Here is a 27527-nt window from a genome sequence, read left to right as displayed (position 1 = left end):
GGTTATTCACATCATAGCGTCAAGCAAAGACTGGAGCATCTTAGCAGACACTAGAGAGAATTCCTGGTAACTTCGTCGCTCCAAAATGATTTGGCAAACTCTAAAATATGAATTATAATAAATAATATTTCAAAAGGGAGATTTTTTTTCGAATATAGTTGTTGTACGCTGAAACTATATATTTGCTAAGGGGCGTTCATCATCTCGTCGGCGATCACCGTCGCCAAGAATGGTATAGTCGCAAAACTTTATCGTGCCATACAATCTTTCAGTAGCTCTCCACACGAACATATAATGTTTAAGTGTGAATATAGGCCAAGAACTACTAATTTCAATTCTTACAATATAAAGGTTATGCAAGAAAGCTACAAAAGCTACAAATTTGAAGTCATTCATTCAGACTCTAGCAAGATGGCTTTGCCATGTGTACTACTAACACTCCTCAATAAACATATAGTAACAACTTTGTTTCCTAATTAAGTAGAAAAAAGTACTTAGTTCCTAACACAAATACTAAACAACATAATTTAACACATTACAATTTGACAACTCCTCTTCCTTATTGATCAATAAGTAGCCCAATAGTTGTCCAAATCAGCACAATAATGTGCACTATTCATTTCTGCCCCATAACCTGCCTCACTTGTAATTGCACAATTATCCAACATAGAAGAAGTCACTTCATGTTGAATATTCATAACTTGTGGTGGTGGCGGCGGTGGCGGCATTGGCCTTAAAACTGGCTGAGACGAGGCGGCGGCACCACCACCAAGATTCAAGTTTAAGCCTGAAATAGTAAAAAAATTATCTCCTCCTCCTCCTCCGCCACCACTGCTACTACCTCCTATATTGTAATTCATTTGGTGTTGAATTGGAAAGTTGTTCATATAATTAGATGCATGGTTTATGTAATTTCTTCCCATTGCAAATTGAAAGCCATGATCAGGTTGCATCATCATTTGTGAGGATATTGCATTTTGATTAATCTCCAAAGAGTAGGGATTAACTATTGTCCTTGAATGGTTAGTAGGGTACTTCTTCATTCCTGCACTCTTCTGGAAAATTCGGCAAACCACCCATTCGTCTTGCTGACAGTGTAAAAAGATTTTTATACGATCAGGTCATCATGCAAAAAGATAATAACATTGTAATCGTTTATAATAAATGGAAATAATTCCCTGAAAAATAAAGCAGGTAACTAGCTATAACAAGTCAAAATAATAGCGTAAAAAAGGTTTCTTATTGAAATGTTTTCTAAATGTAAGTCCTTTTGTTGCATATTTATTTTATACTTTCCAAAATGTATATATTTGGAAAAGCAATCTATTTTTTCAATGTAGATTTTGTTTAAGATTTAACGAACTTTTAATGAATAAAAATTTGGAAACAACTTAAAGTGACTTAGTTGATTATTTGATTCCAAGGGATTCCAATTCCTCAAGAAAACCACTGCACCAAAATAAAAGTTCAAATATCAAACATATAGGGGGATAACACATGGACACTTTAACACAGACCAAATTAATAGATGTAACAGAATAAAAGGATATAGTTCTAATGAATTTATATTATAATGTAATAATTTACACTATTGGTGTAGTTTATCCTGAGGTAGCATATTAAGTATTAATTGTCCTTTTTACAGTATAGGTTTATAGAACTTAAACACAAACCTAATTAGAGTTTTAAGTTATATGCACTTTTAGTTTAAGCAATTTTTACAATATATATATATATATATTATTGTTATCTGTCATAGCAGTCAACGTGTCTTATTTTCAAGATTACAATTTTCACACTTTAAGGAAGTTCACCTATAGATATCTTTTGAATGATTTATTAGTGTAAAAAAATTTATTTATAACGACAATATATATAATTTCAGAGATAGGATAACACATGGACACATTAACATGACAAAATTAATAGATGTAAGTGAAGAAAAGGATATAAATCTAATGAGTTTAAATTATAGACACCAACAATATGAAATATTTTTTTATTATCAGTGTATAGAACTTAAACACACAAATTTATTAGTATAAGAAGGGAAAATATAACTATATCATACCTTGTTTGTTCTATAAGAGGATTTGGATCGAATTCTATATTCATGCATCACCCAATTTGATTTCTCTCCTCTTGGAGCTCTTCCTTTATAGAAAACCAATGTTTTTTTCATGCCAACCAATTCTGAAGTTTTACTATTGAATATCTCCTTATCTTTGCCAGTAGTTTTCCAATATCCAGTATTTGTAGCTCTATTTGTTCTAACTCCAGTTGGGTATTTCCTATCACGAAGGCTGAAGAAATACCATTCTTTTCCTTCCATTTTTGCCTTACCTGTAATTTTCACATGAAAATTATGGAGTTAAAAATATTGCATTTAACTTATACTTTCTCCGTTTCAATTTATATAACATATTTCGCTTATCGAGAGTTAAACTATGTGAAATTTGACCAATATTTTAAAATATATTTTTTATCATGTTGACGTGGGAAACAAGTACAACTTACAGTACTTTTCATATAGTTTTTGAATATCTAAATTTTAATTTTAAAATACTAAGTTGAACTAATCTAATTTAGCTTCATAATTTAGTCAAAATTCTTGATAAGCGAAATGTGACATCTAAATTGAAACAGAGGAAGTATGCACATAAAAAAAGGTTACACCATGAGTGTATTTTAACATTTTATAGTAGGTTAATTTTTTTATTTTTTAGATTACTAATCTCATTTATTATGGGTAATTTACATGTAGTTATATTTTCGATGACCTGATAGTGTAGTAACTCTTTTATAATGGATATTAAGTTACATCAGAATTTTCGACGAGAAACGTGAGAGTTAATTTGTTGATAACTTATTAAGAAAGCTCAATCGGTAGTACAAGAATAATGATAATAGCCTAATTTGGTGTTCACTAAACGTTTGGGTTTGAAGAAGAAAAGAGAAGAAGGAAACTTTTTAACTCTTTTTATTGTTATAAAACATTAAAATAAAACTACACATAAATCCGTAATAAATAACCCCTCGAAAAAAAACCCAAACAAGTTTACGGGAAGATTTTCCTATAGATCTTGTCAAGGAAATATGTTTTAAAATTTTTGATTGTATACTTGGGGATTTAATTGTGGAAAAGATTAATCAAATAAACCACATCAAAAGAGTAACTTGAAACCCTTTTATTATCCAAAATGAAAGTAAAAACAAAAAACTATAAAATGGAGGGAAAGATCTAAACTTGTTCTTTTATGCCCATCATTTCTCTGGAAATTTCTCATAGACATGACATACATTTTTCTAGGGGTGATCACCCTATTTGGTCTATTTAGTAGTGTGAAGCCATGAATTCTAACAAGGAGATTTGAAAAATAAATATTAGAGTGTAACACATACGAATCAACCTACGATCGAAGCAAAATTTTGAACCATCTTTTACACTACGTACGTACACGGGAAGACTAATCCCCTTATATTAGTAGATCATCAACAATTTATGTTTCCCTAGCTATATATACAGTATAATTTTTTGTCGAAAGGGATTCAATTGAACCACTTCGGACCATGTACATGCACCCAAAAATGGACTAGCTAGGCCTATTTCATTGCTAAATGCACAAAAAAATATTAGAAACTAAATTTCAAGGGCTAAGGTTTTGTATATATTACCTGGAAGATCCCATGGCTCAGATTTGTTAAGATCAACATCAGCAATAGCCCTTCCAGTAAAACTAGCATCAGAAATCTTATTCACAAGATAATATGTTATAAGCTCTTCATCTGTTGGATGAAATCTGAATCCTGGTGGTAGACTACTCTCTTCTTTATTCACTTTTAATTCCATTTCTTTAATTTTTTGGTCCTTTAATAAGTTACTTATAATTGATGCAAAACCTAGAATTTTAAAACTCTAACAGAAACCCTAGAACTCAAATTTTTATATAATAAACTAGTAAGAAAAACAAATAAGAAAATTGTTTAGAAAAAGTTGGTACACGAAAAACAATATGTGAAAAGTTGCACAAAAAGAGGAAAACCTAGCTAGCTAATAAAGTTTGTTGTTTGCTATGTGTTGCAAGAAATATATATATTTTCTTGATTGGTTGCATGTAGAGGAAATGGAATTTAGGGTTTTGTATAACTTTATTGCTAAAAGGTTTGCTAGAAGTTTAGGGTTTGAGAGACAAGAGAAGAAGTGTTTCTTGCTTCAGAATTTAAAGAAGAAATGGAAGAGTGTGTCTGAGAAGCTCTCACCAACTATGTATCTTGAGGTACACGGTGGCAGATCCAATGTTACGGTAACGAGTTTATTTGAATCCAATACTTTTGACGTGGAGTACAAATATATGTAAAAATTCACTAAAACTATAAGAGTAATATATATGAACTCGCAACTTTAAAATATAGTGGATTCAATACTAATAACCATAAAAGTTAAATCGACAGAGCTTAAATCCTGAATTCAGCTCTAGTTTCGACACTGCTTGCTAAACAGTCTAATTTATACAAACTGATAGTATAAATGATTTTACGTTGTTAATGTAATTTAACTTATTTTCTTTATTTTTCAAGTTATCATATCATGTTTGTTATAAAAGTACAACCGATACACCAGATAATTGTTTAACCTGATAATGTAAAAGTATTATATAAACTTTGTTAAAAAAAAGGATATGTACTCTAACTTCCTTTTTATTTAGAATTTTATCACAAAACTCGTTATGCAAGTACTACAATATAATGTAACTATACCCCATGGGCAACGGCGATTTATAGCCTAAATTATAGGGCACATGAACTCATTGTCCTCCGCCAAACTAGGTACTTTATGTGCGCATTTTTTAAAATTAATTTAATATTATATAGTGGCACCTGCACTCCATAAAAGTTGTAGAGTTCACTTAGTTCAATACTTAATTATTTACGAATTTACTCAGAGAAATACTTCCCGATAAAACACCGCATAGCACTAGTCTAAGAAAATGTTATTAGCGTAGTATATTTTTCATGAGTATATTTTGCTGTTAATATTCTATTATTGGCAAATTTAGATTTTTATAATAGATAATTACAGTCATTGAAATATTAAGTAGGCGGATCTAAAAGCATTACACACTAGTTCACCGGAACTCAATAGCTTTAGTTTGAGATCATTGTAGGAATCCATAATCTTTAAGTTCCTCTTAAATTAATCCTAAATTTTTTTAACAATGTTGTATAGTGAAACTATTATGATTAAATTAATTGGACTCGTTAATACGAATAACGTCGTAACTATATGTACATTTTCCACTATGTTTCACCCAACGTATTCTATGAACTAACTTCAATTGAACGTAAGCAAAGATTTTGACAATCGTAGGTGAATATATAGGATTACGAACAATTTGCATGATACATCTAAATCACTAATTGTATTAGTGGAGTTGTAACTATAATGCCAAAGGGCAGGAAACTAATATTTCTAGAATATTTACTAGTACCAATATTTGGTGTATTCTGAATATTAAAGAAATTAACTGTGAAATGTTGTAAAATATAATGTATAATGTGCATATATGTGAAAATCTTTTACATGTATATAAATTGATTGTTGAATCTTATTAACACAAGAAATTGTAATTTTAGTGTTGTGCCAAAAGTAGGTTAAAAAGTATTTTCGATCATATATTTAACTCCCAATTGTTTACATTTTAGAGTGCCATATTTGAATTTCCTTGTTCTAATCTTGCCTTCGCCTCGTGTGCTGAGGTGACTAAACAAATTGAATGTTGATCTCTAGCATAGTTCCGCCCAACTTTTTTGCAAGTAGTGAATGTAATGATATCTTAATCAATGATCTAGTCATACATCAAAATTTTACAAAAACAATAGGTTAGGAAACCTCTATATATCAAATGTGACTCCCGTCAAGAACTCCCATGTCCAGCAGATGAAAGTAGCTGAAATGAGGATGTTGAGATGAATGTGCATATTGAAGAAGTTGATCATAATAAGGATAAGTCTACACGATATAAGGATGGTTAGATTGCATTGTAGAGTTTGTAGTTAACTCAATGTAGTAGTCATGCATATAGTAGAACTGTAAGCCCCTAAGTCATCTTGTAATGGCTATCACTTAGCCAAGTTTTTCGTTTAGTTTGTGACTTGTATAACTGTAGTCACTTGTGGCTTTGTATGTGAAAATACACAGTACTGAACATAATTCCTTCCCAATCTTGTGATTTTCTACATGGTATCAACATTTTCTGAAGTTATGCTGCTCACACCAGAAACAAGATCAAATATGGCCATAACAACACCCTCAACTCCTTTGTGTCTATCACTTGCTTCCTTGCATCATCTGATTGCCTCCTGTCCAATTAAGTTGAAACCATCGAACTATCTAATCTGGAGGACACAAATACTCCAGTTGATTCAGGTAATGAAGGTGACAAACCTGATCAAGGAAGGAAACCCAGACACAAGCAGTTCGTCCACCTCTGCTGGAGCTGATAAGGCTGTCGACAAAGGTGATGACAAAACTGACTAGGAGGAAAAAGATGTGTTCCTGAGGAGTTGGATCTCTGCTACAATTACTGAGGAAAGCATGTATCTCATTGTAGGATGTTCAATTGCCAAAGAAATGTGGGAGTGCCTAGAGGAAGCAAGCCTGCAGGCAACCAAGGACAAGGAATTTCAACTTAAGTAATAGCTGCAGAACATCAAACTAGGAACCAAAAGACTTGATGAATATATGAAGGAGTTCAAAGGCATATGTGATGGTCTTTCATCCATACACAAGCCAGTTGATGAGGACAGCAAAGTGATCAACTTTGCTAGAGGATTTGGTCCAAAGTACAAGACATTTAGGATTGTCATGCTGGGAAAGGCTCCATATCCCACCTTGAACAAGTTTGTCAATGCTCTTAGAGGATTTGACATGAGAGAAGATGAAGAAGAAATGGCTCAACAAGGCTAAAATATGGCCTTTGCTGCTCAAAGAGGAAGAGGTCGTGAGGGTTACTCTAACAGAAGAGAGAACTCAAACTTCTCCTCAAGATAAAGAGGTTTCAGACCTGCAGGACAAGGCAGCATCCAGATTAATCAAGATACTCAAAACACTGCAAATTCAACCAAAGGGCAAGGAAAATTATCAAATATGTGGAAGAAACAACCACACAACTTTAAAATGCTTCTACAGGTGGGACTAGTCCTACTAGGCTACAGAGGATGTGCCACTAGCCTTTTCTGCTGTTAACCTGCAGAATACACATGCTGAAGATGAAGTTATGTATGTTGACTCTGGTGCAAGCAGTCACATAACCAATTTAACAGGTAATTTGTCAAACCTTCAACCTTATAATGTTTCTGATAAGATAATAGTTGGAGATGGCTCTAAACTTGGCATCTCGCATATTGGCAATACAACAATATCTGGACTTAATGTAAAGGAAATTCTTGTTGTTCCTAAGATTAAAAAGAAATTGTTTTCAGATAGTAAGCTTGCTAATGAAAATTTGTGTACACTTGAGTTTGATAAATCTGATTTGTTGTAAAGGGCAAGAGCTCAAGGAGACTTCTGGCCAATAGATATAAGAAGAATGACCTATATGTACTGGAGAACAATAACTTATATGCCCTATCTGCATCGAAGGAGTGGAGGAATACAGACAGTATTTGGCATGCTAGATTAGGACTCCCTAATTTAAAGTCTTTAAAGATTCTTAGTAGTAATAAGTGTATTGATGTCAAGTACTGGAATAAACTCCCTATTGTCTATGTTAGTTGTTAGTTAGGGAAAGGATGCTAGCTTCCATTTAAATTGAGAAATAAGATTGAAAAAGAGCAATTGATCAAAATTCACTGTGACTTTTGGGGTCCAACACCTGTTAAATCATCTCAACATATGAAATACTATGTGGTGTCTATTGATGACTGTACAAGATATACCTAGCTCTATCCACTAAGAAGGAAATCTGAATTCTATGACACCTTTGTTAAGTTTCAAAAGATAGTCGAGAAATAAGTCACAAAGACTATTAAGATTTTTTATGTGATGGAGGTGGTAAATTTAACAGTACTACATTTGTTGAACACCTATTAAAACTATGGAATTGTTAGACATATATCATGTCCTCACACACCTGAGCATAATGGAGTTTCTGAGAGGAAACACAGACATATAGTAGAAATTGTAAGCACGTGATTTTTGCTTCGCGGACAATCGCTCCAAAAGAAAGAAAATAATGACAAATGACTCCGCTGTACAATTTTTCGATTTTTCCGTGACATGTGTTATTAGTCATTTGTAGGTCTGTCCATTTCGCATCTAGTCATTATCAAACAAAATACAAAAAATATGTGTCGTTAAAAGAAAATTCAAAAAATATAAATATATGTGCATCGTTCGTTCTAGGTTGTGATTTAACTTACTTAAATATTTTTGTGATAATTGTGTGAAAATGTTCCATTGTTGTTGATTTTAATTTCATTATTTTATTATTATTTCATTTTTGTTTAAAAGAAAAAAAAAAGAAGCAAAAGAGTGAAGGAAAATCGGGTTAGGCCCAGGAAATGAAACAAAGAATGGGCCCAAACCAGCACAAGTCCGGTCCAAACTAGGCCTGTCCAAGTACGAACCCAAACAACGTCGTTTCAGGGACGGTTAATCTGAGCCATTCATCTCCATTGATCCAATGGCCCTTATTAGCCCTCATGACCCGACCCATTCCCATTTTAACCGACCCCCTACTTAACCAAAACGGCACCGTATTGATAAACCTCCCCAATCCTGACCATCGATTGTGATCAATCCAACAGCCAGGATTGAGTCACCCTCCCCGTATATAAACCTGACCCCTTACCCCCACGCCCCAAGCCACACCCCCCCTTCAGCCACTGTTCACCATCTTCCCCAGGACCTTTTTCCTCTCAAACCCCTAGCAGCCTAGGTTTTTCCCCCGTGAGCCCGGTAACCACAGTTCTGATGACCACCAAAATAACATCCCCGATGCACCCAACCACTCTGAACACAAATCCGTTAACCGTTCACCTCGAATCAACCCGTAGCTTCTCGAATCTTCAAACGAAGATTCGAGCAAAAACCAGATCTACACCGATTGACCCCAAACTCACACCACAGCCCCTCCTGACCTCCCTCACCCCCTGAGTGGCTTTGGTTCCGTTCGAATCTGACTGGAATTGAACGGTTCCCAAATCGAACCTCAAGAGCCCTAGGATTCAGATCTATGGGTTTTGTTCGAATCAGTGGCAGGATCAGGGTCTAGCAGACTTTTACCAAAGTGTTCTCAGTTGAGAACACTTCGGTTAAAGTCCGTTAGACCCCAAAATCACCTGGCCCGAGTTCGAGCTTGTGTCAATCTTAGTTTCATTTCCCTGAGGTATTTTTCCTTTTTCTTTTGTCCTCCTAAAATCTATCTGTCGTTCATGTTCTGGTTTGTTTTGTTTTGTGACTCGTCTGTCCATGTGTGTATGTTTTAAGTTAATGATGAATGTGTTTGTTGGTTTTATTTGGTTGTTTGCTGTATATTATAGTTTGTATAGCCATCTAAATAAGTGTCGTCAACTGAATTCACTTGAAAGATTGAAAAATCAGGAGTCTGCATTTCAGTACGATTATTGTGCCTGTTTCTTTTATTTTATGATGTTGTTTGTAAGCCTGATATAGTAGCACGTCGATTATAGTGTACACCCTTGACTGCATATTGGATCAATTAGTTGTGAGTTGGTCAGGCTTGGCTCCCAATGTGGCCAACTCATACCATTTGATTGGCACCCCTGTTTGCTTAAAGTTTGAATCATTGCCTGAACATAGGCAGAGAATTGGCAATTAGCTTTAGAAATCTAACAAATCAGCCTGAAAGCAGTTTGAGTTTAATTAGCTGGTAGTCAGGTATTGGCTGAAATCAGAGAGGTTTATATACTAACTACTAAGAGTTAGGATAATACAGTAATATGCAAGGTATAAGGGTAATCTTGGCATGAGACAGGGTCTGATTAGGGGATAATTTCAGAATATGTCAAGTGGTAATTAAAATATGATTAACCTAGTGCCAATGGGGAACAAGACATAAGAGCATGGGAATTTAAAATGAATACTAAAATGAACCCATAACTCTTGATTAAAGAAAGCCAGGCGTGGGGAACAAAGGGCTGGCATCAAAAGATGCTTAGGCATGAGGCTTAAAGGGTATGGGCAGTCTGCCAATTGGCAGGGCAGGCAGCTTAGCTGCACTAGGTCGATTAGCTTATAAATAAGCTGTTTCAGAACATAAGAGAGGGGGGAATTTTGAGTCTTGAGGCTGGAATTTTTAGTCTGGAGAAAGGTTTTTGTGAGTTTAAAGAAAAAGACTGAAAACATAAGAGAGTTTCAGTAAAACATTGTAACCAAACACTGTCTGAGAGCTATATAAGAGTTCATATTGGTCAAGCTGTTTTGGCCAAGTTCTGTTTCTTTGGCACTAACTGAGCTGCTTGTGATTGTCAAACTGTTGGTCTGCTGCATTGAACACTTTGTCCCTCCTGTTGTTTCCTTACTCTTTCCTGGGATTGTTTGTTTGGTGCTCGACTATCTGCTGGTTTCTTTTGTTCTGGGAATTATTGTTGGTTGTCTGTGGACTGTGGAAAATACTTTTGGTTGTTGGCTTGTTGCTGTGCTGTTGCTGTGTATCTGCTGCTGTTGTGTTTGTGGCATACTGCCCGACTGACCATTCCTTTCTTCTTTTGTTCTCTATACCAGGTACACACCTAATACACTTTCAGATGTAATTGGAAAATTGAGGATGAATACAAATGAGAAAACCTGAAGAATGTCTTTTTATACATAGATTGTTGCATTAAATATCATGTAATGTAGAATAATTTTATTCTTGTTTGGATGCTGGAAGTAGCTTGCACGCCTAGTAGATATCAATGCATGGTAATTGAATATCAGTTTGTATACGTATGCTGCTAGTTAAAAGTATTCTCAATGCGTTGGGTTGTATCTTAGAATTAGTCTAATCGTGTAGCATATTCTTTAATACATGCTAAGCATGAAGCCATCCATTGTTAGCTAAGTTCATTTCTTTTGATAAACGGCCTTATTATAATTAATAAACCGCACCTTTAAAACAAAGAACACAAATTCAGGGCCTCAACCTCATGAAGGTCGAGCCCAGGTCAAAACAGATCAGGCGGGCCCGCATCAAACGACCAGCGGCCCAGGTCTGGCCTATTACGCATGGGCTGGATTTGGGCCCGTGATTATTTGTTCGGCTGATTGTACACGCAGCCTCATTTCTGATTTTCAAGCTTTTCTGAATGTTGTTATAGATAACTTGCAAGCACATAATTAACTAGGACTATCTACTGTTTTCAACTAGTAGAGACAAACGCGACAAGAAACGTAGTTGCTATAGGATATCCTTTTAAAATAAGGACGAGATGAGCCTCGACAAAAATAAAGAAAAACGTACAAATTGCGGGGCCCTCGTTAAATGTATATATTGAAGCATTCAGTCCCCAAGGTGGGTCGTTTAGCAAATCTCACGACCCTCCCAGAATAATAACGCGATAGTCTCTTTAAGCGCGTACCTAATAATTTTACCTTCTTAAATTCGGGTGCGCATTTATGTGACCCAAATCCAAATCTCGACGGATTCGAAATGTGTTTCTCATCACGGGTACATTGATTGTGACGTGGTTCGAAATGCATGTCCATGACGTCGCAAATTCCTTTTAAAAAACAAGAATGAGATGAGCCTCGCCAAATAAAAATACAAATTGCGGGGCCCTCAGTAAATATTTGCTTTAAAATTGTTTAGACTTCGGGATGGACCGTTTTAGTAAAATTTCACGGTCCTACCCAAAATAAATACGCTAGTCGCTTTAAGCGCGTCTTTAATAATTTAATTTCCTTAAACTCGGGTGCACATTGATGTGACCCAAATCCAAATCTCAACGGAGTCGAAGTGTGTCGATGACCACGGGTACATTGATTGTAACGCGGTTCGAGATATATTTTATAACGTTGCAATTCTTGATAAAAATAACAGTAAATGATAAAAGCGGTTGAAAGATAAAGTTTGCACATAAGTTCATATTGTATTTAAAATCAGATAAATAAGCCAAAATATAACAGTTGAGCGACCGTGCTAGAACCACGGAACTCGGGAATGCCTAACACCTTCTTCCGGGTTAACAGAATTCCTTATCCGGATTTTTGGTACACAGACTGTAATATAGAGTCATTCTTTTCCTCGATTCGGGATTAAAATTGGTGACTTGGGACACCCTAAATCTCCCAAGTGGCGACTCTGAAATAATTAAACCAATTCCGTTTCGATTGTCCTTTAATTGGAAGAAACTCCCTTGCGCCCCCTCGGGTGCGGAAAAAGGAGGTGTGACAGCTCTGGCGACTCTGCTGGGGATAATCAGAACCCAGAACCACTGGTTCAGGGTTAAGAATTCGAGCTTAGGATAATTGTGATTATTTGGCTTTATTTATTATCTGATTTTTACATGATGTATGCCTAATGTGCTAAATGATGCTTTTACCGCTTTAATATTATTTGAATTGTGAATGTATACAACTGTTACGAAACCCCCTTTCTTTCTGAGTCTTCTGAATTTATGGTGTACACATGCGCGTGACCCACCTTTCTGTTAAAGTCATACCAAATAAGACGGAGTTGGGACAAGTAACTAGGTCGGGCAGACTTTCGTGCTCCCGGTACGTTGCCCCCGCTTCGGCTCAAACTGTCTGTTTGGGTAAGCCAGGTTTAGAACAATCAACCTCAGGTTTTACACTTAGAATAACTCAGCCATGTACCGGATCCCTAGTAGGAACGTTTATTTGCATCACGTGCATTTGACTTAGGGGACTCAACACAGGGGTTGGGTCTGTCTAAGACAGGTGAACCCGAAATAAAAAGACCATCCTGATGCATCCTACTTGCTATATGTGCATTCATTTGCCTCGAACATGCTTGCTGACCGGTTTAAATGAAATCATGGTAAGAGCTGAGGAATAAAATGGGTTTTTTTATATATAACTAAAAAAAAATTATATATATAATAAAAAATAAAATATAGTTTTCAAATCTTGAAATAAAGGTATTTAATCTTGAAAGGTATTTAATCTTGAAAATAGTTTGAAAAGTTCCCAAGAATAGTTTTAAATCTTTTTGACTGAAAATGATAAAAGTATGTTTTCAAAATGAGTCTTGACTTTATTAAATTGAATTTCAGATACAAAATGAGCACCACACAAAATCCCTCCTCCGCAAATACAGAAGAGTTTCTGTTCCAGCTTCAAATGTGGTGGTGTGAATTAGGCGAAGATGGTCAAAAGTGGGTCATCAAGCATTTGGGAAATCTCCCGGACATTATGAAAGTTAAACCCCGTGATGATCTGATTGCGGCATTAGTAACTTTTTGGGACCCTGTTCACAATGTCTTTCGTTTCTCTGACTTCGAGCTCACTCCTACATTAGAGGAGGTAGCTGGATATGTTGGTTTTGACGGAAGTTTAAGGAATCAAAGCTTGATATTCACGAAGGCTCCCTCGGTACATCGATTCTTCGGTCTTCTGAACATCAGCAGTCAAATCAGGAAAAGCAATGTCGTCAACGGATGTTGTTCTTTCAACTTTTTGTATTCAAGGTTCGGAAAGTCAGATGGGTTCGAAATTCATGAGAAAGGCCTTACTAACAAACAAGACAAAGACGCATGGCAGGTTCACCGTCGTTTCGCCTTCATGGTGGCTTTTCTAGGAATCATGGTCTTCCCGAACAAAGAACGAACAATCGATATTCGCACCGCAAAAGTTGTGCAAATCCTCACCACCAAGGAAAACCACACCCTTGTCCCCATCATTCTCTCAGACATTTATCGGGCTTTGACTTTATGTAAAGCAGGAGCGAAAGTCTTCGAAGGATGCAAAATTTTGTTGCAAATGTGGCTGATTGAACATCTCCAACAACAGCCCAAGATCATACAGTATGGGCCAAGCAACGATAATTACATCGAGGGTTATGAGGAAAGAGTGAAAAATTATCAGGTTCCAGAAGGGATAGAAGCATGGGTATCTCGGCTAAGGGCTCTAACGGCAAATCAAATTGAATGGACTCTGGGATGGCTACCGATGAGGGAAGTGATACATATGTCAAACTCAAATAGTTATCTGCTACTATTGGGATTGAGAAGCATCCAGCCATACGCGCCATTGAGAGTCCTAAGACAACTAGGAAGATATCAAGTAGTTCCTGATGATGAAGATTTGAGTACGCAAGAAATCGAATTACACCCAGAGGCCACTATTCCTGAGGCGTTACTTCAGCAGATGTGGAATGGATGTCGATACTTAAAAAGCGATACTCAAGTCCCAGACACTACAAAGGGTGAGATAAATCCTGGATATGCAAGGTGGTTCGAGAAACGGTCTCGCGTGGATGATGTACCAGAACCTGAGCTGAGAAGGCCAACTAAAAGACCCCATATTCAAAACTTTAATGATAAAATCCAAGAGCGGTTGATCTGGGGAGAAAAAGAGAAGGGGTACAAAGCAACTATCCATGCCCTAAAGGAAAATCTAAGGAACCTCAGTCTGGAGAAGGATTTGCAAGCACAAGAAGCTGAAGGCGAGAAGAAGAGTCTAGCCTGTGAGAATGAAAGTCTTCATGCTCGATTTCTGAAAATGAAAAAGGCTTCTGAAACGCCAATGAGGAATTGGAAGGATCAAAAAACCATCGCCAATCTTTTTGAAAGAATGCAGGATTATGATTCCATTCTTGCTGCAAAAGAAAGGGCGTTGAGCAAAGCAAAAGAAAGGATCCAACAATTAAACGAAGAAGCCAGATCTGATAAGGAACGCCAAAATAGGCAATCCGAGAAAGACAGGGCACAATTCAAGAAGGAAAAAGACCATTGGATACGATCAGAAGACCAACTTCGTGCACAACTAGAAGAGGCAAGAAGGTACATAGAGCATCAACAAGCGGACACTGATAGAGAGAGAGCGCAGATGAGATTAGAGCAGGTCAGACTCCGAGCTCTATTAGAGTCAGCCCTAGATCGTGAAGGCCGTATCCGAGATATAGCCACCACTCGCCAGCAGCAATTGCAGAATCAAGGCCAACATCTCCAAGATTTCAGGGCACAGATCCACGACCTGGCGGTCTACACCTCTCAAAGTTATGTAAACTGCCAAGGAATGGATTATGAAAGGTTTACCGAGCATGCACCCACCTTTGCCCGTCATCTAGCAGTGGAGTTGGAAAGGATGTATCGAACATTGGGAGGTCATCCGGGTCAAGCCCCGCCTTGAGCAAATGATCCAATAATTTACAATACAAGTGGAAAGTGGGGCACGTTATGAGATGTTAAGAATTGTATCTTTTTATTTCAATTTGAATGTGTGTGTTTCAAGACATTGTTTTTACAAAGTTTTCAAATGTAATGTTTTGTTCATTTTCTTTTTATAAATGTTAGCCTCATGGCAGAACTACGCCTGGTCTGATTCACGCGGGGACGTGATACGTAGGCAATCCCCGTAAGATTCGACCGTTTTTAATAAAGAAAAAAAAAAAGAAAATACAAAATAAAATAAAACACAGGGTTTCCCAAAGTACTTTAAAAAGGGACGAATGAGCGAACCGAGATGACGCATGTTGTTTGAGGCAAATCATGTAGAAACGATTAACTGCCTAGGTGCATTGCATCCTCTATGTGTTATGATCAAATCTGTTAAAATCTAACGCTAACAAAGTTTGTTGTTGTCTGATCCAGACAAGTTAGTTGTTAAAGAACTCTGGCAACACACTCCTACCAAACCAGATCCAAAGGACCGGTACAAGCATGACTACTTCAGAGAATAGTAATGAGGAAGAAAGGCCAATGAGCCAGTTGCTAAAAGAAGCGATGGAAAAGATTGAAAGGATGGGACTAGAGATGAATGCAATGCAGCTAGCCCTAGCCAAAACACAAAAGAGCCCTGAAACACTGGGACACATGCCGGAATACCCTCACTCTGGCCCTTCCACAAGCCGTCCAAATCCCCTTTATCATCAAGAAAGAAGCCCTCATGATTCCCAAGCTCCACCGCCCCATCAACCTCTCCCAACACCCAATATTCCCATCTTTGTGGGACCCACATCAGCCCCTTTGCAAAGAACGACCAGTGAGCCATTGTTTCAGGCTCACGATACACAATACTATCCCCCTGAGCCTACATTCCATGCACCCGAGCCCCAAGCTTACAATCCACATGTGGAAGTGCCGGCAGAGATTGAAAAGCCGGCTAAGGCCCCTGAACAGGATGAAGTGATGAGAAAGTTCAAAAGCCTGGAGCAGTCCTTCAGGAACTTACACGGGCTGGGCAACCAAGTCAGCGTAGCATACAAAGATCTGTGCCCTTTTCCAGGCGTCCAACCCCCGGCTGGGTTCAAAATGCCTAAGTTTGATTTATATGAAGGGCACGGTGATCCCATGGCGCATTTACGGGGATTCTGTAGCAAGATGAGAGGGGCAGGCGGCAAGGATGAGCTGTTGATAGCTTATTTCGGCCAAAGTTTGAGCGGATCTGCACTAGAATGGTATACCAGGCAGGATTCCAGCAAGTGGTACACGTGGGATGATCTGGCCCAGGCTTTTGCAGGTCATTTCCAGTACAACCTCGAGATAGTTCCTGACCGTCTCACATTATTAAGAACTGGGAAGAAACCCGGGGAAAGTTTTCGCGAGTTCGGGTTCCGCTGGAGAGAGCAAGCAGCTAGAGTCGATCCTCCTATGAGAGAGGGAGAGTTGGTGGACTATTTCTTGCAGACACTAGATCCAACCTACTTTGGTCACTTGGTAACAACAGTTGGAAAATCGTTCAACGAGGTGGTCAAGATAGGGGTCATGATAGAAGAGGGTTTGAGGTCTGACAAGATCTTGAACTATTCGGCACTCAAGGCCACAACTCAGCCTATTCAAAACGGCACGGGAGGTGCGTTGAGAAGAAAGAAAGAAGAGGTTGCCACGGTCGAGGCAGGCAGTTGGTCCAGGGCTGGCAGGCCACACTACAACCAACCCAGACCTCACAGGTCAGAGTACCCATATAACCCACCACAAAATTTCTATCCACCTCGAGAACCACATTGTTCCGTACACCAAGCCCAGGCATACACTCAGCCTCCGGTTCGCCCACAATGGCATGCGCCGACTCCCCAGAACATATGTGCACCACCACAAAATACCTACCCTCCACCAAGGGCATATAGAAACCCTTCAGGGGTAGGCTTTCGGGGAAATCCAGATGCTAGGAATGACAGGTTGCGGAAGCAGAGAACCTTCACGGAGCTGGGAGAAACCTACACCGCTTTGTTCCACAAGCTGCGGCAATTGGGTTTGGTTAGTCCTGTCCAGACTCGAGAACCAAATCCCCCACCTCAGAATTTGGATCGATCAATCAGTTGTGAATACTGCTCAGGGATGCTCGGGCACGATACCGAGAAGTGCTGGAAGTTAAGGCATGCCATACAGGATCTTATTGACACCAATAAGATCGAGGTCTAGACACCGGAGGCTCCTAACATCAACCAAAACCCACTGCCAGCGCACCACGAAACTCACATGATTGAGTTGGTGTATGAGGGAGGAGAATTAAGAAAACCCTCACAAACAGTGATGATGATCCAAGCCGTCCCGAAAGAAGGCTTAACCAGTGGAGGAACGAGTGTACAGTCGCAGGGAGGAGGCGTCAAGCCGGTAGTGATATTGGGAAAGAGCCCGTCCGCCATAACAAGCAAACCCGAGCCAAGCAAGTTGGTAATACCAGGGATCCCGCCCACACCGGCGGTCGTGTTGAAAGGGGTATGTAGAGAACGGGTGACCATAAAGCCTGTGGTCCAGCTGCCGATGATTGACAGCAGGGCTGTGCCTTGGAAATATGAAAAGGCGGTGGTGATGTACAAAGGAAAACAGGTGGAAGAAGTCAGTTGTGAAGCGCAAGGGCTGACTCGATCAGGTCGATGTTTTGCTCCGGTGGAGCTAAGAAGAACCAACCCAGTTGCAACCAAGAAACCTGTGTCCGAAGAAGAGGCTGAAGAGTTCCTGAGGAAGATGAAAGTACAGGACTATTCTGTGGTCGAACAGCTGAGAAAAACACCGGCCCAGATCTCACTGTTGTCGTTACTGATCCATTCTGAGGAGCATCGTCGGGCCCTGTTGAAGATATTGAACGAAGCTCATGTACCCAGTGAGATTTCTGTAAACCACCTGGAAACCATTGCCAGCAAGATTTTCGAGGTGAACAGGGTAACATTCTCAGATGATGACCTGCCGGTGGAAGGTACGGAGCATAATAAAGCTCTATACCTAGCTGTCAAATGTGAAGACTCGGTGGTAACTCGAGTATTGGTGGATAACGGCTCAAGCGCCAATATTTGCCCACTATCTACCTTGAACCAGTTAAAGATCGACCACAGAAGGATCCACAAGAACAGTATCTGTGTCCGAGGGTTTGACAAAAACGGAACAGCCACTGTAGGGGATGTTGTACTTGAACTGACCATTGGCCCAGTCCTGTTTACCATGGAATTCCAGGTGTTGGACGCCACAGTATCTTATAACCTGCTGTTGGGACGACCCTGGATTCATGCAGCCAAAGCGGTGCCTTCCACCCTACATCAGATGGTGAAGTTCGAGTGGGAAAGACAAGAGGTCGTGTTACACGGCGAGGATACAACGTGCACCATGGGCGGAACCATTGTACCTTTCATAGAGACCGCTGATGACAAAGGTCCTTGGGTCTACCAGATTTTCGATACAGGGTCGGCCAACAAAATTTCTGAAGGAGAAATCATCCCGCACCCTAGGGTAGCTGCCGCAACAGTCATGATGGTCTCAGAAATGCTGGGTAATGGATTTGTGCCGGGAAAAGGCCTGGGAGTCGAGCTTCAAGGGATTGTCCAACCTGTCTCCCTTCCTAAAAATCTGGAAACTTTCGGATTGGGGTTCAAACCAACCGCAGCAGATAGGAAAGCAAGCGCGGAAAATGAAGAAGAGGGTCTGGTTTCTGCCTAAACCAGTGCCACGCCTCTCAAGGTCTTTTGTCAAAGCAAGTGCCAAGGGGCCACCGGTCCCAAAGATTCTAGGACCTTTGATCGGTATAAATGAAGACCTGAATCAGAGTTTTGAGAGGCTATTCGCGGATGTCAGTATGGTGGAAGCTGGAGAAGGTTCCAGCAGAGCAGAGATACAGTTTGTGGGGCCTGAGGCCAAGACCAACAATTGGACAGTTACTCCTCTTCCTGTCCGAGGGGAGTCTTGGTAGTAGGCTTTGATTTATGTTTTGTGTGTTTATTTGTTCGGATTATTCAAGGGTGTAATCCAAATTTTACTTTCGTTTTTGTAAAAGTGTGAACCCTTTTATCCCGCAAGTTTAATGAAGTTCTTTTCTTTTGTCCCATTTTAATTTTGTTTTGTTCTTTTTCTTTCTGAACAGTTCTCTTTTTACTGGTTCTAATGACATGGCATGCACAGCGGATCTTCGACCTAGTCTAATAAATCAATCTGAAACCGACTCAATGATGCAAGAGGTCGTTTGTGACGATGAATCTGAATGTGACGAAGGGGAAGCCTTCGAAGAGATAAACCGAGAACTGTGCCAATTTGAAGAGAAACCCAAGCCTAACCTAAATGACACCGAGGCTGTGAAATCTAGGAGACGCTGATAACGTCCAAGAGACCAAAATTAGCATCCACATTGAGCCGAATGTCAGGGAAGAATTGATCAGAACCCTCATGGAATTCAAAGATGTTTTTGCATGGTCCTATGACGATATGCCTGGATTAAGCACAAATTTAGTGGTTCACAAATTGCCCACTGACCCGGCATACCCTCCGGTCAAGCAAAAACTAAGGAAATTTAAAACAGAAATGAGTGTAAAAATCAAAGAAGAGGTGATTAAGCAGTTGCAGGCAAAGGTCATTCGGGTCACTCGATATCCCGAGTGGTTGGCCAATGTGGTACCAGTCCCAAAGAAGGATGGAAAAATCAGGGTGTGCGTCGACTACCGCAACCTCAACAAAGCAAGTCCCAAGGACAATTTTCCGTTACCCAACATTCATATCCTGATCGATAATTGCGCGGGGCGCGAGATCGGATCCTTTGTGGATTGCTATGCGGGTTATCATCAGATCCTAATGGACGAGGAGGATGCTGAGAAGACAACGTTTATTACGCCATGGGGAACCTACTGCTATCGGGTAATGCCATTCGGGTTAAAGAACGCCGGGGCAACGTACATGCGAGCAATGACTGCTGTGTTTCATGACATGATACACAAGGAAATCGAGGTGTACGTCGATGATGTGATCATCAAATCTTGGCGTCAGGAGGACCATGTAGCAGACCTAAGGAGATTTTTCCAAAGACTCCGGAGGTATGATATCAAGCTTAACCCGGCCAAATGCGCATTCGGGGTTCCATCAGGAAAGTTGCTAGGATTCATCGTCAGTCGACGGGGGATTGAGTTAGACCCATCCAAAATTGAATCCATCCGAGATTTGCCACCGCCAAGGAACAAAACAGAGGTAATGAGTTTGCTGGGTAGACTCAATTACATCAGCAGGTTCATCGCTCAACTCACAGCGACTTGTGAGCCCATATTTCGGCTGCTGAGAAAGGATGCTGCAGTAGGTTGGACGGCAGAGTGTCAGGAGGCTTTCGACCAAATTAAGGGATATCTGTCTAATCCACCCGTATTGGTCCCGCCTAAGCCCGGGAAGCCCTTAATTCTTTACCTGACGGTCTTGGAAAATTCATTTGGTTGTGTACTGGGGCAACATGATGACACAGGAAGGAAAGAGCAGGCCATCTACTATCTTAGCAAGAAATTCACAGTGCATGAGGTCAAGTACACTCAACTCGAGAAAACATGTTGCGCCCTAACTTGGGTAACTCAGACGTTGAAGCACTACCTGTCTTCATATACTACTTATCTCATATCCCGTCTGGACCCATTGAAGTATATCTTTCAGAAACCTATGCTCACGGGAAGGTTAGCAAAATGGCAAATTTTGCTCACAGAGTTTGATATCGTCTATGTGACGAGGACAACCATGAAAGCCCAGGCGCTGCAGACCATTTGGCAGAGAATCCCGTTGATGAAAAATACGAGCCCTTAAGAACGTATTTTCCTGACGAAGAGGTGATGCATACAAATGAGTTGGAATTACCTGAAGAGCCGGGCTGGAAGCTTTTCTTCGATGGAGCTGCAAATGCGAAAGGGGTTGGAATAGGAGCAGTACTCATTTCTGAAACAGGACGGCATTATCCTGTTACAGCTCAACTACGCTTCTATTGCACCAACAATATGGCCGAGTATGAGGCTTGCATTCTGGGTCTGCGCTTGGCTGCTGACATGGATGTCCAAGACGTCTTGGTCTTGGGAGACTCGGACCTCTTGGTACATCAAATTCAGGGTGAATGGGAAACACGAGATCTAAAACTCATACCATACCGACAATGCTTGCATGATCTGAGCAAGCAATTTCGATCGGTGAAGTTCAAACACATCCCGAGAGTTCACAATGAGGTTGCGGATGCCTTGGCCACCTTAGCATCAATGCTGCACCACCCTGACAAAATGTATGTTGATCCTCTACACATCCAGGTCCGTGATCAGCACGCCTACTGCAATGCCATAGAAGAAGAAGCAGATGGCGAACCCTGGTTTCATGATATCAAGGAATACCTCAGAATGGGGATATATCCAGAACATGCCTCTAGAGACCAAAAAAGAGCCCTTCGGCGTTTGTCGAATGGTTTCTTCCTCAGTGGAGGAGTATTGTACAAAAGAACCCCGGATTTGGGATTGTTGAGATGCATAGATGCCAGTCAAGCAACGACGGTTATGGCAGAGGTACATGCTGGAGTTTGTGGGCCACACATGAGCGGATATGTATTGGCAAGAAAGATCCTTCGAACAGGGTGTTATTGGCTCACCATGGAACACGACTGTATCACTTTTGTGAGGAAGTGCCATCAGTGCCAGATACATGGAGATTTGATTCATTCTCCGCCAACAGAGTTGCATACGATGTCAGCACCCTGGCCGTTTGTGGCATGGGGCATGGATGTCATTGGGCCCATCGAGCCGGCAGCATCCAACGGTCATAGGTTCATCCTAGTGACCATTGATTACTTCACCAAATGGGTTGAGGCTAAAACCTTCAAATCAGTAACCAAGAAGGCAGTGGTGGACTTTGTTCACTCCCATATCATCTGCAGATTTGGGATCCCAAAAGTGATCATCACGGATAACGGTGCGAATCTTAATAGCAGCTTGATGAGAGAGGTATGCCAACAATTCAAGATTACACACCGCAATTCCACCCCATATCGTCCCAAGGCGAATGGAGCAGTCGAAGCAGCCAATAAGAATATCAAGAAGATACTGCGAAAAATGGTGGAAGGGTCCAGACAATGGCACGAGAGATTACCCTTTGCTTTGTTGGGTTACCGCACTACCGTCCGAACTTCCATAGGCACAACTCCTTATTTGTTGGTGTATGGAACTGAGGCCGTAATACCAGCGGAGGTCGAAATTCCGTCCCTCCGAATTGTCGCTGAAGCCGGGATTAATGATGATGAATGGGTCAAAGCTCGATTGGAACAGTTGAGCCTGATAGATGAGAAAAGATTGGCAGCAGTGTGCCATGGTCAGCTGTACCAGAAGAGAATGGCAAGAACATATAATAAGAAGGTGCGCCCCAGGAAGTTTGAAGTAGGGCAGCAGGTATTGAAGAAGATCCTCCCACATCAGGTCGAGGCGAAAGGCAAATTCGCCCCAAATTGGCAAGGGCCTTATATCGTGACCAGAGTATTGTCCAACGGTGCTTTGTGTTTGACAGATGTCGAGGGTAGATGTGTCGACATGGCTATCAATTCAGATGCAGTCAAGAGATATTATGCGTAATTTCTTTAATTATGGCAATTTTTGGTTTATTTGTTTGTATTTGGCATTTGTTGGATAATGAGATGACGGAGGCAATTCTTTCTTCTATCCAAACTCTTTTAACCCTTGCTTCCCCCTTTGAGCCTTAAGTAATTCTTTCATACCCCTCTTTTGGAATCACTAATGGAAAAGACATGGAAAAAAAAGAGAAAAAGAAAAGAGAAAGAAAATGAAAAGAAAAAGAAAAAAGAAGAAGATAAAATCATAAGAAATACAAAACCGTGGGAACTACGTTTGACATGATTCCTCAAAGAGGATACGTAGGCGCCTCACGACTTGGTCATAGTATGCATCATAGTGAATATACGATGCATAAGGTACATAGTGTGCATAATAAGCACAGAGTGCGTAACGCACGTAGTGCAACATAAGTGTAAAAATAAATCCCCCAAGCAAGAAAACTGGGGCAGAGGTTATGTTAAGTTCCAACAAAGGTTTGATTCCAAAAGTTGTAGCACAGCACCCATCAAATTATTTTCATTTTTATAACCTTTCGTTAGCCCCACACCAAAACCGACATCAACATCCAAAAGACCTCCCGATCAATGTTCAAGAGATGTCGAGTCAGGCAAATGAGGCCGAGAATAATACACCGATCCCCAGCAAAGAAGAGGATCGTAAGACTGGGAATGAATTGATGGTCAAAGGAATCTCCAGAAGAGAGGGTCGTATCTACAACGCCCCGATTCCTCGAAAGAAATAAAATGAGAGAGTCTTATCGGTGAAAACCTTCACAGGCACCAAGAGGCGATGTAAGATGAAAGAAATAAAATGAGAGAGTCTTATCGGTGAAAACCTTCACAGGCACCAAGAGGCGATGTAAGATGAGGGATGTGAAATGAGAGAGTCTTATTGGTGAAAACCTTCACAGGCACCATAAGGCGCCAAGAGATGAGAGAAAAGAGAGAGTCTCATTAGTGAAAACCCCTCGAAGGGCACTATGAGGCGACAAGACAGATCAGAAAAGCTACCACATTTGCAACGAAATGGACAGTCATTTATCATCCCCAGCAAGTCAGACCACTGGGCAAATCGATTGATACAAATAGACTGGGTCGGGAATCTATGGTGCACGTCATGATCACGGGAACCAGTCATGTCCTCCAGATAAGTTCTTCTGAATTTCTTCTACCCACCAAATATGGGTTCAGAAAGATTTTCTCCTTCTAGCTTTTATTTTCTCTTCCTAAAATTTGTCTTGAAAAGAATTTTTCAAAGCTTACTACCAGAAACCGGGGGGAATTCATCCAATGCAGGATAATACAAACAGTTTTGGAAGCCGATCCCAGGCAATGCAGGGATCGTGCCCGGCAATTTTGGAGGAAGTGAGCTCCTAAAGGGAGTGGTTTCGGGAGTTAAAAGCAGACTCCCACAGAATATGCTTAAAGATAAAGCGGAAAAGGGGATTAATTGAAAGCCAATCCCCAGCAGGCTAGAGGCCCCCAGCAGGCAACTTTGCCCACTAATCAATTGGGACATAGAGCAAGAAAAGAGAAGAAAGGAAAATCATCCGCCAGAAAGGCACCCTCTGCCACCACGATGAAAACTAATTAAATCCTTTTGTCTGCTGTAGGAAAACAAAGGATTGATGATGGCAGCAAGATGCAACGCCAGGGAAGTCACCAAAACCGGGGCAGAAAATTTTCTGCCGATTGTCAAAAAAATTTCTCGGAAGAACGGGGGAACAATATGGAATACATTTAAGTTCTAGGTCGCCCACCAGTATAATGCGGGAATACATTTAAGTTCTAGGTCACCCACCAGTATAATGCGGGAATACATTTAAGTTCTAGGTCGCCCACCAGTATAATGCGGGAATACATTTAAGTTCTAGGTCGCCCACCAGTATAATGCGGGAATACATTTAAGTTCTAGGTCGCCCACCAGTATAATGCGGGAATACATTTAAGTTCTAGGTCGCCCACCAGTATAATGCGGGAATACTTTTTAAGTTCTAGGTCGCCCACCAGTATAATGCGGGAATGCATTTAAGTTCTAGGTCGCCCACCAGTATAATGCGGGAATACATTTAAGTTCTAGGTCGCCCACCAGTATAATGCGGGAATACATTTAAGTTCTAGGTCGCCCACCAGTATAATGCGGGAATACATTTAAGTTCTAGGTCGCCCACCAGTATAATGCGGGAATACTTTTTAAGTTCTAGGTCGCCCACCAGTATAATGCGGGAATACATTTAAGTTCTAGGTCGCCCACCAGTATAATGCGGGAATACATTTAAGTTCTAGGTCGCCCACCAGTATAATGCGGGAATACATTTAAGTTCTAGGTCGCCCACCAGTATAATGCGGGAATACATTTAAGTTCTAGGTCGCCCACCAGTATAATGCGGGAATACTTTTTAAGTTCTAGGTCGCCCACCAGTATAATGCGGGAATGCATTTAAGTTCTAGGTCGCCCACCAGTATAATGCGGGAATACATTTAAGTTCTAGGTCGCCCACCAGTATAATGCGGGAATACTTTTTAAGTTCTAGGTCGCCCACCAGTATAATGCGGGAATACATTTAAGTTCTAGGTCGCCCACCAGTATAATGCGGGAATACATTTATGTTCTAGGTCGCCCACCAGTATAATGCGGGAATAAATTTAAGTTCTAGGTCGCCCACCAGTATAATGCGGGAATACATTTAAGTCCTAGATCGCCCACCAGTATAATGTGGGAATACATTTAAGCTCTAGGTCGCCCACCAGTATAATACGGGAATACATTTAAGTTCTAGGTCGCCCACCAGTATAATGCGGGAATACTTTTAAGTTCTAGATTTTGGAATCAGTAACCCCGCCTGAAGACGGAAGGTTACAACAGAGGTCCCCCAAGCAGTATACAATAAAGTCCCCAGCACCAAGAAGCAGACAACTGCAGAGGCAAGCGTGCAATTCAAAAGGAAAAAGGAACGCGTCTCAAAAGAAGCAGTTTGGGAACGTTGTAGCATGCCCAATATAACAATTTTGATGAAAAGCCATACCACTGAAGAAACCATTGAAAGATTTAAGGAAGAATGCCATGTTCCCAGCAAATCAAGCGAAGTGATGAAAACTGGCATTCAGAAAAGGCGAAGGACCAGCATCATCTCCCAAGTTCACAAAATAAGGGCAATCAGAGGAAAGCGTAAGCCGACAAGAAAACAAGGCAACGAGAACAAGTTGAAGATAGAAGAGATCTCACACTCTAGCTTAACTTCTTGTTTTTCCTTTCAAGAACAATGTAGCAAGGAGATCAGTGAGCAGTAGCATCCTACAGCAGCATACAACAGCGCACAACAACAGCAAGCACTACAGTCACACGGTAGTCCCAGCTACCAAAATTTCCCGAACTACATTGACCTGATTCCTGTTCAGCCCAGGATATGTAGGAAACCTCTGAAGCAAAGGTTCGGTCAAATCTTTTTCAAAAAATGCTTCACACGGAGTACTCGGACGAGCATAAATCGCCCGCTTTATCTTTGCGCGAAAACCATTCATGTCTTCGGGCAAAGAGGGGCAGCTGTAAGCACGTGATTTTTGCTTCGCGAACAATCGCTCCAAAAGAAAGAAAATAATGACAAATGACTTCGCTGTACAATTTTTCGATTTTTCCGTGACATGTGTTATTAGTCATTTGTAGGTCTGTCCATTTCGCATCTAGTCATTATCAAACAAAATACAAAAAATATGTGTCGTTAAAAGAAAATTCAAAAAATATAAATATATGTGCATCGTTCGTTCTAGGTTGTGATTTAACTTACTTAAATATTTTTGTGATAATTGTGTGAAAATATTCCATTGTTGTTGATTTTAATTTCATTAGTTTATTATTATTTCATTTTTGTTTAAAAGAAAAAAAAAAGAATCAAAAGAGTGAAGGAAAATCGGGTTAGGCCCAGGAAATGAAACAAAGAATGGGCCCAAACCAGCACAAGTCCGGTCCAAACTAGGCCTGTCCAAGTACGAACCCAAACGACGTCGTTTCAGGGACGGTTAATCTGAGCCATTCATCTCCATTGATCCAATGGCCCTTATTAGCCCTCATGACCCGACCCATTCCCATTTTAACCGACCCCCTACTTAACCAAAACGACACCGTATTGATAAGCCTCCCCAATCCTGACCATCGATTGTGATCAATCCAACGGCCAGGATTGAGTCACCCTCCCCGTATATAAACCCGACCCCTTACCCCCACGCCCCAAGCCACACCCCCCCTTCAGCCACTGTTCACCATCTTCCCCAGGACCCCTTTCCTCTCAAACCCCTAGCAGCCTAGGTTTTTCCCCCGTGAGCCCGGTAACCACAGTTCCGATGACCACCAAAATAATATCCCCGATGCACCCAACCACCCTGAACACAAATCCGTTAACCGTTCACCTCGAATCAACCCGTAGCTTCTCGAATCTTCAAACGAAGATTCGAGCAAAAACTAGATCTACACCGATTGACCCCAAACTCACACCACAGCCCCTCCTGACCTCCCTCACCCCCTGAGTGGCTTTGGTTCCATTCGAATCTGACTGGAATTGAACGGTTCCCAAATCGA

At 40.5% G+C, this 27527-nt stretch overlaps 1 protein-coding gene across 1 annotated transcript; it reads right to left on the bottom strand.

Moving 5' to 3' along the window:
• Positions 1–320: 320 nt before the first annotated feature.
• LOC104212484 (NAC domain-containing protein 92-like) lies at positions 321–4173 on the bottom strand. The gene is made up of 3 exons (XM_009761762.2): positions 3676–4173; positions 2072–2343; positions 321–1088 (listed from the first exon to the last, which is right to left on the bottom strand). Exons 1-3 carry the CDS (start codon positions 3848–3850, stop codon positions 567–569), a joined length of 969 nt encoding a protein of 322 aa, XP_009760064.1. The 5' UTR covers positions 3851–4173; the 3' UTR covers positions 321–566.
• Positions 4174–27527: the final 23354 nt, after the last annotated feature.

Source organism: Nicotiana sylvestris, chromosome 12, assembly GCF_000393655.2.
Source record: "Nicotiana sylvestris chromosome 12, ASM39365v2, whole genome shotgun sequence".
NCBI classification, from domain to species: Eukaryota; Viridiplantae; Streptophyta; class Magnoliopsida; order Solanales; family Solanaceae; genus Nicotiana; species Nicotiana sylvestris.
This window is presented reverse-complemented; position numbering and strand designations above follow the sequence as displayed.